Here is an 11,719-nt window from a genome sequence, read left to right as displayed (position 1 = left end):
TTTTATTATTTACCCTGAAGAGCAGGTTTGTCTCAGATCTGAATGTCAACAATGAATTCTGGTAAGTAAGCGCTTTCTTGATTTCATGTCTCATCGTAAAAGAAAACAAAATTACAAACTGCCGTGCGACTACTTTAGACGTATCACACTTTGACGTTATAATTTTCCTGCTCATCTTTCCCACAGATGGTGCGAAGACCGTGTCTAAAAAAAAGCCATACATCTGCCTTCCAAAGAAATACATAGATATTTTGGCTAAAGAATATGAACTTGTAAACAACTTGTCTCATTCCTATATCTATAATTTTGTTTCCTTTTATCTTTTCAGTATTTTATGTTTAAATGTTCCATGACACTCGTGATTTTCTGTCATTCAACAGGAGCATGGATTGATTGTGGAAGAGCTGAATCCCTACGTGAATGAAGGATATGTACAGGCTTACTTTCGCCAATGGGGCAGCATCACATCATGTAAGGTAAAGACTGAAAACAAACAAACAAAGAACAAGACTACAGCTTTTCTCTTTTTCCCCCCCAAGAAATTAGTGTGATGCTTAACAATTACCCTTTGTGTTTTATATCGGATGTTAGATTAGGAAGAACCCCAACTCTGGGAAAAATAAGTCAGTGGCCTTTTTGATATATTCTACTGAGGATGAGGCAGACATGGCAGACTGGGTCGGTCCTCACCACGTTGCAGGCACAGAGGTTAAATTAAGGCGCTTTGTTACTTTCAAGGTGAGCAATGGGAGGTCATGTTATGTCAGAGGCTGTTCTGATCTTAGCCCCAAAATGATGAAATAATTTTAAAAATGTCTTTCAGGCTGACAAGGGTTCAGAGGAAGAGGTCACCACAGCACCAGTTAAAGCTCGACCACGGCCTTCAATGGGTCTTGGCTACATACTCGAAGATGCTCAGTGGCTAGAGGAAGAGGAAATAATAAAGAAAGATTAAAGGTGTATAAAGATTTGACATTCTTGAGGGCATTGTTTTTTGTCAGTGTGCATAAGAACATACAGGCTAACATACATTTATTCACGTGTGTGTCTATCTTTAATGTGAATTTCTGACTATATACACTTTATTGTTTATTATATATTATTGTTTATTATATATTATGAATTTGCTGTGTCTGACATTTTATTTTATCTTAAATGTTTGTCAAGGTCTCACACTATAATGCAAATTAGCCATGTATATTGCATAAAATAAAAGAATAAAAATGTCAAAGGAATTATCTGCTTCTGCGTTGCTGATGCCTTTCCTGTTGTAAACTTTTCTTTGTGAAGATTTTATATATATATATATATATATATATATATATATATATATATATATATATATATATATATATATATATATATATATATATATATCCCGCGTAATGTCCGTAGGCAGTACAGTATACAAAGAGCGGTGCGTTTTGCGTCACTGTTGAATGGCCAATCCCTGCGCAGAGCGCCAAGTTTCTTCTACAGCGTAAAAACATGGCGGAAAGGGACGTCGAAGTTTCCTTTAAAAAGGTAGGTACATTTCGGTAAGATATTTAGATACGCAGAGGAATAACAACGTGACTACGTACGCTGAATAAAACAGTGGGTCCTAACGATTGCTTTATGATAACATTTTCTTTTACAACCTCGGTTATTTGCGCTGACAGTATAGCACGCGTTAAATTAACATGTTTACGAAGGCAGTTTGGTCAGGAAGGGAAAGCAAATGTGGGTTTTTGATACGGTGTTGTGTCTGTGTTGCGGGCCTTTTCGTTTTTATTGTCACTAAATCGTGTCTGTTTTGCTTCACTGGTTTACACAATTAAAATGTCATACTGAAATTTTACTACTACTTTCTTTAGTCAGTGGAAGACCTTCTGGCACACACACACACACACACACTGTCCAATTTTATGTGCTCTGTTCTTGGACACAGGATACAGTAAGCAAGCTGTTGTCTAGCTTCTTCAAGGAAGACAAAACAAAACGTGAGTGAGATAACTTTACTGTTACCAGTGATTTCATGCTGTCTTTGTGACCATGCTAAACAAATGTCACTTTGTTACAGTAAGCGGAGATGCCACACTGCTCATGGCAGAGATGCTTAAAGTGTTTGTCCAAGGTAATGAGCTTTGGCGCAGTTGCACACGGTCTGAGACACCCGACTGACAAATGGTCAAATTCTGAACCTGTTTTCTTCTTTTCAGAGGCTGCTGTGAGATCACAGAAACAAGCCGAATCTGAGGACTGTGACCAAGTAGAGATTGAACATTTTGAAAAGATCCTACCCCAGCTGGTATGGCGCTCAATAGGCTCGAGAAAATGTTTTTATTATTCTTATTTTGGTTCGGATTTTTAATTTTTCTGAAAAATGGTCGACTTTTGTTAAATATATGCATATTTTTCCTTTTTGAGACTCGCTTGGTAAGCATGCATATTGCTCTGGAGGAGCATGATAATTCAGAATCCTCCAGTTGAAACAATGCAGCATTTTCATATATGTTACAGTTCTTGCAGCATTCATTCTGGTAGTCAATATACCGATCGCCTGATCCCTGCTAGAGTGTAGCAGTTGTAGCATCAGGGTTAGGTTTTAGGGACTTGTATCAGATTGCTGATTGTGCCAAGTGGACACAGTCACTTTGTCTTGCAAGAGTAACCATGTGAAATGAACTACTAATTTGTTTTTCACTATGCTTAGTATATTTTATTATATATTTATTTTATCATATTTTATTAATTTTTTTTTTTAAATCTCTTGTTCAGTTTTAAATATAACCTGACTCCTCCATGGCAGTAGGTCTTGAAATGGTAGGTAGAGTAGGCCAAACAATCATTAAATATGTCCAAACTTTGGACCATAAAATTTGTAGGCAAATCGGAGATTGTTGAGCAGAGGAAAAAAAAAAAAAGAATGAATCGGGATGGAATGACCCATAAAACAAATTTTACCTGCGAATAATTGTACAAAACCTTTAAATATGTAGACACTGAGAGCTCTTGTCAATCAAATGTATTAACCCTTTTGAACAAAATAATTTTATTTCCACTATCTGACAATCTTGCATCTCTTCTCCAACACAGCTTCTGGACTTCTAGCGCAGTGATGCCACAAGATGGAGCCAGAGTGCTGTCAATATGTCTTCAGTTCAGCCCCTGCACTTCCACCAGCTGCAACTTTTCTTTTCCTGCTATTTATTTTTTCAGTATTACTGCATTTTCATAAATCCCCAATTCTGAGATAATATTCTGATTATGTATTTATTTGAGCTGTACGATTTTAGCAGATAGTAGCATTGCAATCTGCACGCCACCACAGCACCACCAATAAGGGCCACCTGTTCTCCTGTGTGCAACAACAGGTGCTTCCAGTATGCTCCATGGCGCCCTTCATCAAAGCCTCCAGGAGCAGTTGGAAGCAATTAGAGTAATAAGGGGAGCAGCCAGTCCCTCAGATGATGACAAGTGCCAGGAAAAAAGGAGTACCCCCTCCGGCCACTTTGAAGTTCCCTTTTGCTGTCCTGCGATGTTTAGTTAGAGGAGGGGGGGAGGGCAAAGGGGACCTCTGGCACAGGGGGAAAGTTGAATGGGAGTGTGTGTACACGTATGTGTGCATGTGTTAGCCAAACATGGCCAGAGACCACACGCGTAGATATTCTGTTTGAAAGGAAACATAACAAAACACATTGGAACATGGTCCAAGAAGAGCAGGCTGTAATTCTGAAGGTAAATAAACAAAGAAGGCGAGTAGCGGAGGTGCTCTCTCTACTTTCATCACAGCAGAGGGGGGAAGCTGGGCCTACAAGGGAGAGGGTAATGTGGGGTTTTCTAACCTGAGTGGCTCTGATGGTTTTCCACCAGTGGTGTGTTTGACTAGCGTGTCTTCGCTGTGAGTCAGCATAGCTGTACAACACCTCACAGTATTTATTTGTGTGGCTCTTGGGTGACTTGTCATGCCTGCGAATGCTGCTCACTGACAGCTGGAACCAACTTAGGCTAAAGCCAAGAATCCAGCCTCAAATAGGTGTTCAAGGACACGACACCTGGAATTTGACCCAGCATCTTTTTAGTAAGGCTCAGGCTGGATTTGTGTTCCCCAGGGGTAACTTCCAGAGCAGACCTTGTTTTAAAAAAAAAAAAAAGGTTAAGCACAGCTTAAGTCATCACCACAGTAACAACTAATTTGTAAAGGGTGTCTTTTTGTGCCAGGCCTTTGTGGAGATTTACTCAAATTGAAATGGATCCTTCCCAAGAGTTGATTCTTGTACATGAAATAAAAAAGATTACTATCTTGGATCTGTCACTGATATATTTTTCCCCTCCTTATGCATCTTAGTGGAACAAATTCATCTGAAGTCAGTGTACGAAAGCAACATACGAAAGCAGTTAGGACAAGAATGGGGAAGGGCGTTGTAGAGAGTAATGAGTTAAAGCTTTTCTTGATCATACATTAAAGGCAGGGAGTGTCGACAGTCAGTCCAGACGCTTTGGAGAAGCTCCGCAGTGAGAAGCATTTCCCAGGAGACAGAGACTGATCTGTCTCCAGCTTCTGGCTGGTCTTTCGACAGCACTACACGTGGGATCGAGCACTGAGTATGCCTTCAGTACATCCACAGTCAATGTCAGTAGAAGCACCTGTGACTGCCAGGAAGATTCTTCATCTTTTAAATTGAATTTGGTTGGTGAAATAAAAATTAGTGTGACTGTGATAATGACATAAAGCTCAGCCATCGTGATGAAATAAAACTAAAGTTAAACACTTTAAAGGAATACCTGACCTATGTGGCTGTATGCTTTAAAGAGGGCTGGACGCTCACATAGCTCTAATGAGAATTTGTGGTTTATGGTAATATTTGTCTGGGGTGGAGTTGTCTGCATTTGTCTAAAGAGTCCCTGTGAGGGTATGTTGGGATTATGTCAGATTTCTCTCCTTAATTCTCCATTTACCAGGATGACACAGCTTCTCCATCTCTTCAGATTTCATCTCAAAGCTCCTTTCTTCTGAGGCCCAAAGTGAGAAGCTGTGACAAGTCATAATACGCCCTTTTCCCCCTGAGTGCTGCCTTGTTTTTGAGATGGTAACGTCCGGTCAAAGTGTGTGAGCTTACATCAAAGTTTAAGACTTACATGGCTCATAAAATAGTCTGTTTTCACAATGAATGTGTGAATAAAACCATTTTAGTGTCATATAGAACATTGTCATTACTAATGCTGCAAATCTGCTTTGTGAATCTGGTTAAATTTAGTTATTGAGACGCTTCACTAAAGAGCAGAAAGTGGAAAATCACAATCCAAATACAGCTACAGGTGTTGTCTGCCTGTTATTTTTTCTATGCATGTTGCAAAGCACTTGCATAAATAAATATGTGATGCATTGCATCTGTTCCTGGATGTCTGTGTGCATATATTGTATATGCTTGCATGAATATTGTGCTTCATCTGGGGCTGTGATAAATTAGGAGGTGAGGCCCTTGTGGCTCCCTTATGGGCATGAAACCGTCTTACCGTGGAGGAATGCTTCAGGGGACACAGTGGGAGCATTCCTTTTATATACCCCATGGGTAACTCTCACACTCATGAAAAATTGCTGGCATTTATGGTAATGTATGAAAAAAAAACAAAAGCACAGTAGCAGGCGATTTCTTTGTTTTACAGGAAGCTCGCGTGTGTGGAGGCAGCATCTCCACTGACTGTATATACTGCTGTGACGTGGGTTTCTGGGAGGCCCCAGGCCTCACTAAGGGGCCTGGGGTCCTTAGGCTAAGCTTTGTTAAGGAGCCACAGAGCCCATGCTGGGGATGATTAGAACATACCTGGTGGGTTGAGCCACTTGGGCACGCTGCTGGGATCACTCCTAAATGATTGTGGCGCTTGGATGTTAGTCTGAGGCTGAAGATGGTTTGCTGCTGTGCTCTGTGTATCGGCTGGAGCTTTGGTAGCCACAGGGGCCCTAAGGGGCGGAAAGTATTCTTCCGGAACCAGTGAGGTGGATGATAAGGTCAAAGACCTTGGCACGCAGCTGAACAGGGAATAGGGAGCAAAAGAGATGTACAATTAGGCCTGCAGCTTGGTTATTTCTGGAGCCCTGTGCTACTACCTTAACTACATTACCCCCCTCTTCCACCCCAAGTCCTCTACTGTCCATGTCCACCTCCCTCCTCTGTGTGGTGGCCTACTTAATCTCTGGATATGCAATAACAACAGAGTAATCCCCTTACATAACACTGCACAAACTCAACGAAACAAGACCATTTAATTAATTTTGGGAGCATCTAAAAATAAGCAGTTCGTTTGAGGTGACATGCGGGAGGCTAAAGCTGCCGAGGACCAGAGGTCAACGGAGCGCTCTATTTTTAGGTCTCATCAAAAGCAGTGATATAAAAATACTCCAGAACTGAGCCTCACAGTATGTGTCAGTCATGCTTAGAGAAGCAGTAAACCTGAAGGTCACGCACTTGGAATGATGAAAGGGCCGATGTTTGATGATATTTAAAAAGAAGCCAAGTAATGACCAAAATCTCTTTAGCTGGTGGCAGGTGGCACAGTGTGAAGTTGGCCTTTGTTAGACTTGTTAAAAGACTTCATCAGCTGACATGTAAAGCCCTCAGCAAAGGGGCTAATATTCCCTACAATAACACCAAAAATGTGGGCAAAACTGGTGAACTGCTGCCGGACTTTGATGTCCCAATTTAAAACAAATACGGATATCAGACCATCAGGCTGCTGACGTTAGCATCGCATTGCTGTACATGCAAATTTGAGCTCACATTGCCATTTCTCGTGTTGGGTCAAACAAGTCTGTCTAAAGTTTCCTCCAGTGTCCAGAGGCCAGCATGTTGACTGTCTGTCCTCACAGTGGTCAGGGGCACCGGAACTCTAAATTAGCCCCGGTGAGTCAACAGGACAGCTTTCATGTAGACAAGGACTCATGTCAGATTGCAGGAGAGGTCAGGATCTAAGGGTTAGAGGTTAAGATGCAGTGTTGGTCCTTGTCTTTAACAGCTTCCTGTCTGCTGTGTTGTGCAAACCTGGGCAGTAATCCCATGATACAGGTTCAAAGTAAGGAGATTGCCTCTCTCTTGATATTATATTGATACTCAGGCAGGTTTTTTTTTTTCTGCAGTGGAGTGACTCTACAAATGGCAATGAATGTCTGTGGGATTAGATGGAGTGGCATGAAATTTCAGACATTTTTATACAACCTCCAGGGAGCCTTTGGATTTTTTAAAAACAGCCTAACAATTACTTGATGGATTGCCATTAAGTTTAGCGTATAATGCCACGGTGCTGAGCGGGTCCAATATTTGGATTACAGGTGCTAATTTCAATAACATGATTCAAAAGAGCACCCCACAGGAGAGTCACTGAGTTGTAAAAACAGGAAAAGGTTTCCCACTCTGTGAACAACTGTATGCAAATAGTTCTACAGTGTAAGAATAATTCTTAAAGTTGTAAAAAAAAAATAAAAAAGAGCTAATATCTTAAGCTATATTAGTATTTTAGTTCTCTAATATTAAAACAAACAAGCAAAAAGACAGTCTGAATTATATGCATATGCTGCTATATATCCTGCATGCTGTATATGTAGTATATATAGCAGCAATTAATTTCAAGCAAATCCCATACAGCAATGTTTGCTTTTAAATGTGTATTTGATCTTTTACATGTCGCTGCAAAATATATAACAAGTTGCACCAGTGCTCCATCTCACATTTGGACTTTGAAAGTACACCTGTTTCTGCACATGTTCTGTAGGACTGCAGGGTCAGTCGGCGACACAGCAGGGTACTCTAGGGTGATGTTTGCTGCTGTGGGGCTCTGCAGTATCGGTAAACCCCTTTTTTTTCTTGGCTCAGGGGCAATTTCTAATAACCAAGTAAGAATAGATAAGACAGAGTCCTCTACTGCATCTCATCTTTGAAGGCAGGTACGTTGCACCATTCTCTTCATCTGACGGACAAGGTAATGCTTTTATTTCCCCAGACACAAAATATAAACCCTCTCCAAAAACAGCAAAAGAACAGATTCACTCACAATGAGCTGTATTTATTTATTTATTTTTTATAAAAAGGCTCCCCTGGAAAAACAACAATAAATTTGTAAGAGCTTCAAAGTGCTCTAACTTTTCTGTACATAAAACAAAGCACCGGCAAGTTCAAAAACTGCTCAATCGCTCAGCCCATCATCAAACAAATATCCTGCAAAAGACTGAGACAGACGCTGAGAGAGAGAGAGGAAGTGGTGGGAGAAAAAGAGAGAGGTTGCTTTGAATTTGACTTACTGTGTAGAAGTTTTTATGGTGTCTGACTAGAGGACTCCTTTCTCTTTCACATTCTCTAACTTTGTTTGCAGTCATTCTTTATATGGTGATATTTTCCTAGAAAGGACAGAAGTAGCCAAAAAAGCTCCCTATTTGTCCGCATGCTTTAAATCTGTAGGTTCCTCGTTTGTTCTAACAGCTAATATTCTGTCATATAAAAGCAGAGACTACTGCAACCAGATATCCTGGAGGAGCTGTTGGGATACACTACACAGGCGGAGTATCAGGACGCACATCAATGGGAGGGCAATATCCTGCATTCTGATTCTGTCAAGAGGCACAACCGTGACATGTCTGAGTGCCCAAAGAGAAAAGGCCAGGTGTCCCCGGGTCCTCTTCCATTTCTTCCAATCTAAAGCTGATCTTACTAACTAACAGCACCAGGGGATCTACCACCCCTGGCACAGGAACCTGAATCACTGAGCTGTGGAGCTGCGTGGAAAAGAGGAATTAGATTACTTACAATTGCTGCTTGGCAAAAGACAAAAAAAAAAAATCTGAAAGAAGAAAACAGGAGGTTTAATGTTCAGTGCTGCAGCCGGATGTGAGGAGTTAATAATGTGGTATTCAAATAACACAGAAGAAATATATTTATATTAAATGATTTAAATAAAAACAAACACAGATCAGGCACAAGAAAAAGGTAAGTTTACCACTATTATTATCACACCCTTAAGTCAATAAAATCTAGAGAATCGGGGGGCTCCAAACATGAGAAGGACTACTTTATGGAGGGAGGCTGTATTTAATAAAGTCAGTAAAGCCAGCCCAATTGCAGACGTTATGATATAGTTCTCCAGATATCCCAAAATGCCATTGCAGGTTCTGCAGTACCTCTTGAAACTGATAAAGTTTGCCCAGCCCAGAGCCTGTCCCAGCTGTCTGCAGCCAAACCACCATTCACACTCATGGCCAATTTAGAATCGCCAATTAACCCAACACGTCTGACTGCATGTCTTTGGACTGTGGGAGGAAACAGGAGTACCTGGAGAAAATCAAACATGCAAACTCCACACAGAAAGGCCTCAACCAAGGTGGACTCAAACCGAAGACCTGCTGCTGTGAGAGAGCAATGCTAACCACCACACCATCATAGGTGTAGCCCTCATAGGACATACGTTTTCATTCCACTGAGGTCATGGGTACATTTTTACACAAATTGGAGTCTCATGGCACGGTGCTGCTGACCCAGCTGGTGGAAACACTGACAGGACTGGATGTGACATGCACTGTGCTTTTGAGGTTATGAAACCTCGCATTTGCTGACGGCAGCCCTATCTCCTTCCTTCATCTTTCTTTGCTGAAGAAATATTGTCGCAATATGAAAAGGAAGGTTAGATGCTTAGCTACAATGTAAAACCACAGCCACTGCATCTCTGATGCTGAGAAGGGAAGCAGAACTTGTTCATCTACAGCTGAGTAAACTACTTAAGTCTATCTTATATGACTACAGACATGATTTTTTTTTTAAATGGAAAAACCTCAAAATGTGGTAATGATAGAGATACATAAACATAGACATGTTTGATTGCCAGACTTCCTTTTGTTGTTTCACAGTGTGTTTGAAGTCCGGGGAGAGCGAGTAAAACCGTACATCGCTGCACTTTCTCGGAATCAAAAACCAATGATAAAAATCTGCTGGATGAGATTCATAGATACATCTACCAAGTGCTGCACAGGCAGCCAGGCCTCTGAAATCTCTCACTGTCCTCTCAAACCAGCTGTGGTAAACCTGACCGCAATAAGGTAAGCTGTGGGTCTGTTTCCTGCGCTGCCAATAAATATGGCTTAATTACTCTCCAGCGGAACTGTTGGGACAGATGTTACAGTTGCATCCCTGCTCCTGGCTGAACTACATATTGATGGTTCACAGACTGTTTACACACTTCTCATTCATCTGTGCTATGACCATTCCCGGTTGCAGCCGTTTGCCAGCCCAAGTTTAGTGGTTTACATAGCTGAGCCCCTCCAGCATGTGGAGTCCATGCTCTTTACCCTCTGCTTGTTTCGTGACTGCACGCACGCAAATAAATAGAAAGTGAAGATGTATGTTCAAAAGTAATCCATAGAGGAGTGGGCCTCGCGGGCATGGGATCTAAACAGACTCTGATGACTGTATATGTGGAGTGAGTTAAACAAGTGACACAGAACATTATGCTTTGATCTGCTAATTATAGCAAAAAACAACCTGGAAACGAAGCCGCCGTGATCTGATTGACTGCATTACCTGCGTTTTCCACATTGCACACACTAAAAATAAAAATGACTTAAATGTTGAGGTCCAGCAGGTTATGCCCTTTGTTCTGTCAGATTTTTCTCTCACAGTGTTTACAGATTCACAAACAAAACTATAATGATTCTTGAAAACATCCTTTCCCGGTCTCAAGAGTTATGAAGCTGCTGTTTTTTTTGCCACTCGAGGGCAGCAAACAAACTGTGAGCACAGCACTGGCATGCAATGAATTTGCTGGCTTAATTACACATCCAGCAGTTGCAGATAACCGCTGTTGGTCACATGAGGACTGCATGGAGCAATTATTGCTTTTTAGCTCTGTTCTTAGTCTTAACTAACTTCTGACAGAAAGTTCTGGCTGTTAATTTACTCAGCTGTGGTTGCCAGCGATCACTGATTGTGTCTATCTGCCATACTGGTGCTGCAGCCAAAAACAAAGCTGTAAAGAGCAGTGACGATGAAGCAAAAAATGTTATTTCCCATCAACTTTACAGATACCAGTCAACTTTAAATGATGACAAGTTTAAAGAACAAAGAAGAGGATGAAACTGTTTTACAAAATCAGTTTCAGGTTAGAAAGTTGGGAATGTGCTGAAACATAGACTGTATATAAAATGTAAAGGACTCTGCATTTTGAAGCCTCAATGTTTGTTCTTGTGGGAGCCCAAAGTGGCCACATTCAGACAAGAGGGAGGGTCGTAACATAATTTTTATGAAACTGCAAGACCGCCATGCACAGAGAGTTTCAAATTAGTGCAAGTGGCGGTGGTGCAGTGGGTAGGCGCTCGCCTTGCAGCTGGAAGGTTGCAGGTTTGAGCCCCTGTCCCTGCGCTGCATTGTGTCCTTGGGCAAGACACTTAAACCACATTGCCTAACGGTAGCGCCAGCCTCTGGCTGCAGGACTGCAGATGCTCGTCTCTGGATGAGTGATCTGGAACGATCATTTCGTTGTGTGCCTTGTGCGCACAATGACAGTGAGTTGAATCTAACATCTAATCCAAGGAAGATACTGATAAACTACTAGAATTTCACCCACAGAAACGCAAACTTTTTTTTGGCTGTACAAGCACAGTGAGCCACATTATTTTGCCATTAAAAATGCTGCACACGACACAAGCAGCGCAAACACAGTTGAGAGGTCCAGTTATGTGATGTGCATTAGTGGAGGCAAG

The 11,719-nt window shown here is 41.4% G+C and overlaps 2 protein-coding genes across 2 annotated transcripts; both read left to right on the top strand.

Annotated features, from left to right (window-relative positions):
* Position 1: 1 nt before the first annotated feature.
* LOC115783891 (heterogeneous nuclear ribonucleoprotein A1) lies at positions 2 to 1,015 on the top strand. Its single transcript, XM_030734864.1, has 5 exons — positions 2 to 61; positions 187 to 272; positions 381 to 476; positions 592 to 738; positions 824 to 1,015. Exons 1-5 carry the CDS (start codon positions 43 to 45, stop codon positions 953 to 955), a joined length of 480 nt encoding a protein of 159 aa, XP_030590724.1. The 5' UTR covers positions 2 to 42; the 3' UTR covers positions 956 to 1,015.
* A 452-nt stretch (positions 1,016 to 1,467) lies between these two features.
* Positions 1,468 to 3,241, top strand: cenpx (centromere protein X). The gene is made up of 5 exons (XM_030736145.1): positions 1,468 to 1,524; positions 1,931 to 1,982; positions 2,063 to 2,116; positions 2,202 to 2,290; positions 3,079 to 3,241. Exons 1-5 carry the CDS (start codon positions 1,489 to 1,491, stop codon positions 3,091 to 3,093), a joined length of 246 nt encoding a protein of 81 aa, XP_030592005.1. The 5' UTR covers positions 1,468 to 1,488; the 3' UTR covers positions 3,094 to 3,241.
* Positions 3,242 to 11,719: the final 8,478 nt, after the last annotated feature.

Source organism: Archocentrus centrarchus, chromosome 8 (genome assembly GCF_007364275.1).
Source record: "Archocentrus centrarchus isolate MPI-CPG fArcCen1 chromosome 8, fArcCen1, whole genome shotgun sequence".
Lineage (NCBI taxonomy): Eukaryota > Metazoa > Chordata > Actinopteri > Cichliformes > Cichlidae > Archocentrus > Archocentrus centrarchus.
The sequence above is the reverse complement of the archived record's forward strand: the minus strand, read 5'-3'. Positions and strand labels throughout refer to the sequence as shown.

Excerpts from the sequence above, each read along its gene's own strand:
- LOC115783891 (XM_030734864.1), top strand. Across the intron at positions 477-591 it reads GCAGCATCACATCATGTAAG|ATTAGGAAGAACCCCAACTC; the intron begins GTAAAGACTGAA and ends ATCGGATGTTAG. Across the intron at positions 739-823 it reads GGCGCTTTGTTACTTTCAAG|GCTGACAAGGGTTCAGAGGA; the intron begins GTGAGCAATGGG and ends AATGTCTTTCAG.
- cenpx (XM_030736145.1), top strand. The coding sequence starts at position 1,489 with ATGGCGGAAAGGGACGTCGAAGTTTCCTTTAAAAAG. Across the intron at positions 1,525-1,930 it reads TCGAAGTTTCCTTTAAAAAG|GATACAGTAAGCAAGCTGTT; the intron begins GTAGGTACATTT and ends TCTTGGACACAG. Across the intron at positions 2,117-2,201 it reads GCTTAAAGTGTTTGTCCAAG|AGGCTGCTGTGAGATCACAG; the intron begins GTAATGAGCTTT and ends TCTTCTTTTCAG.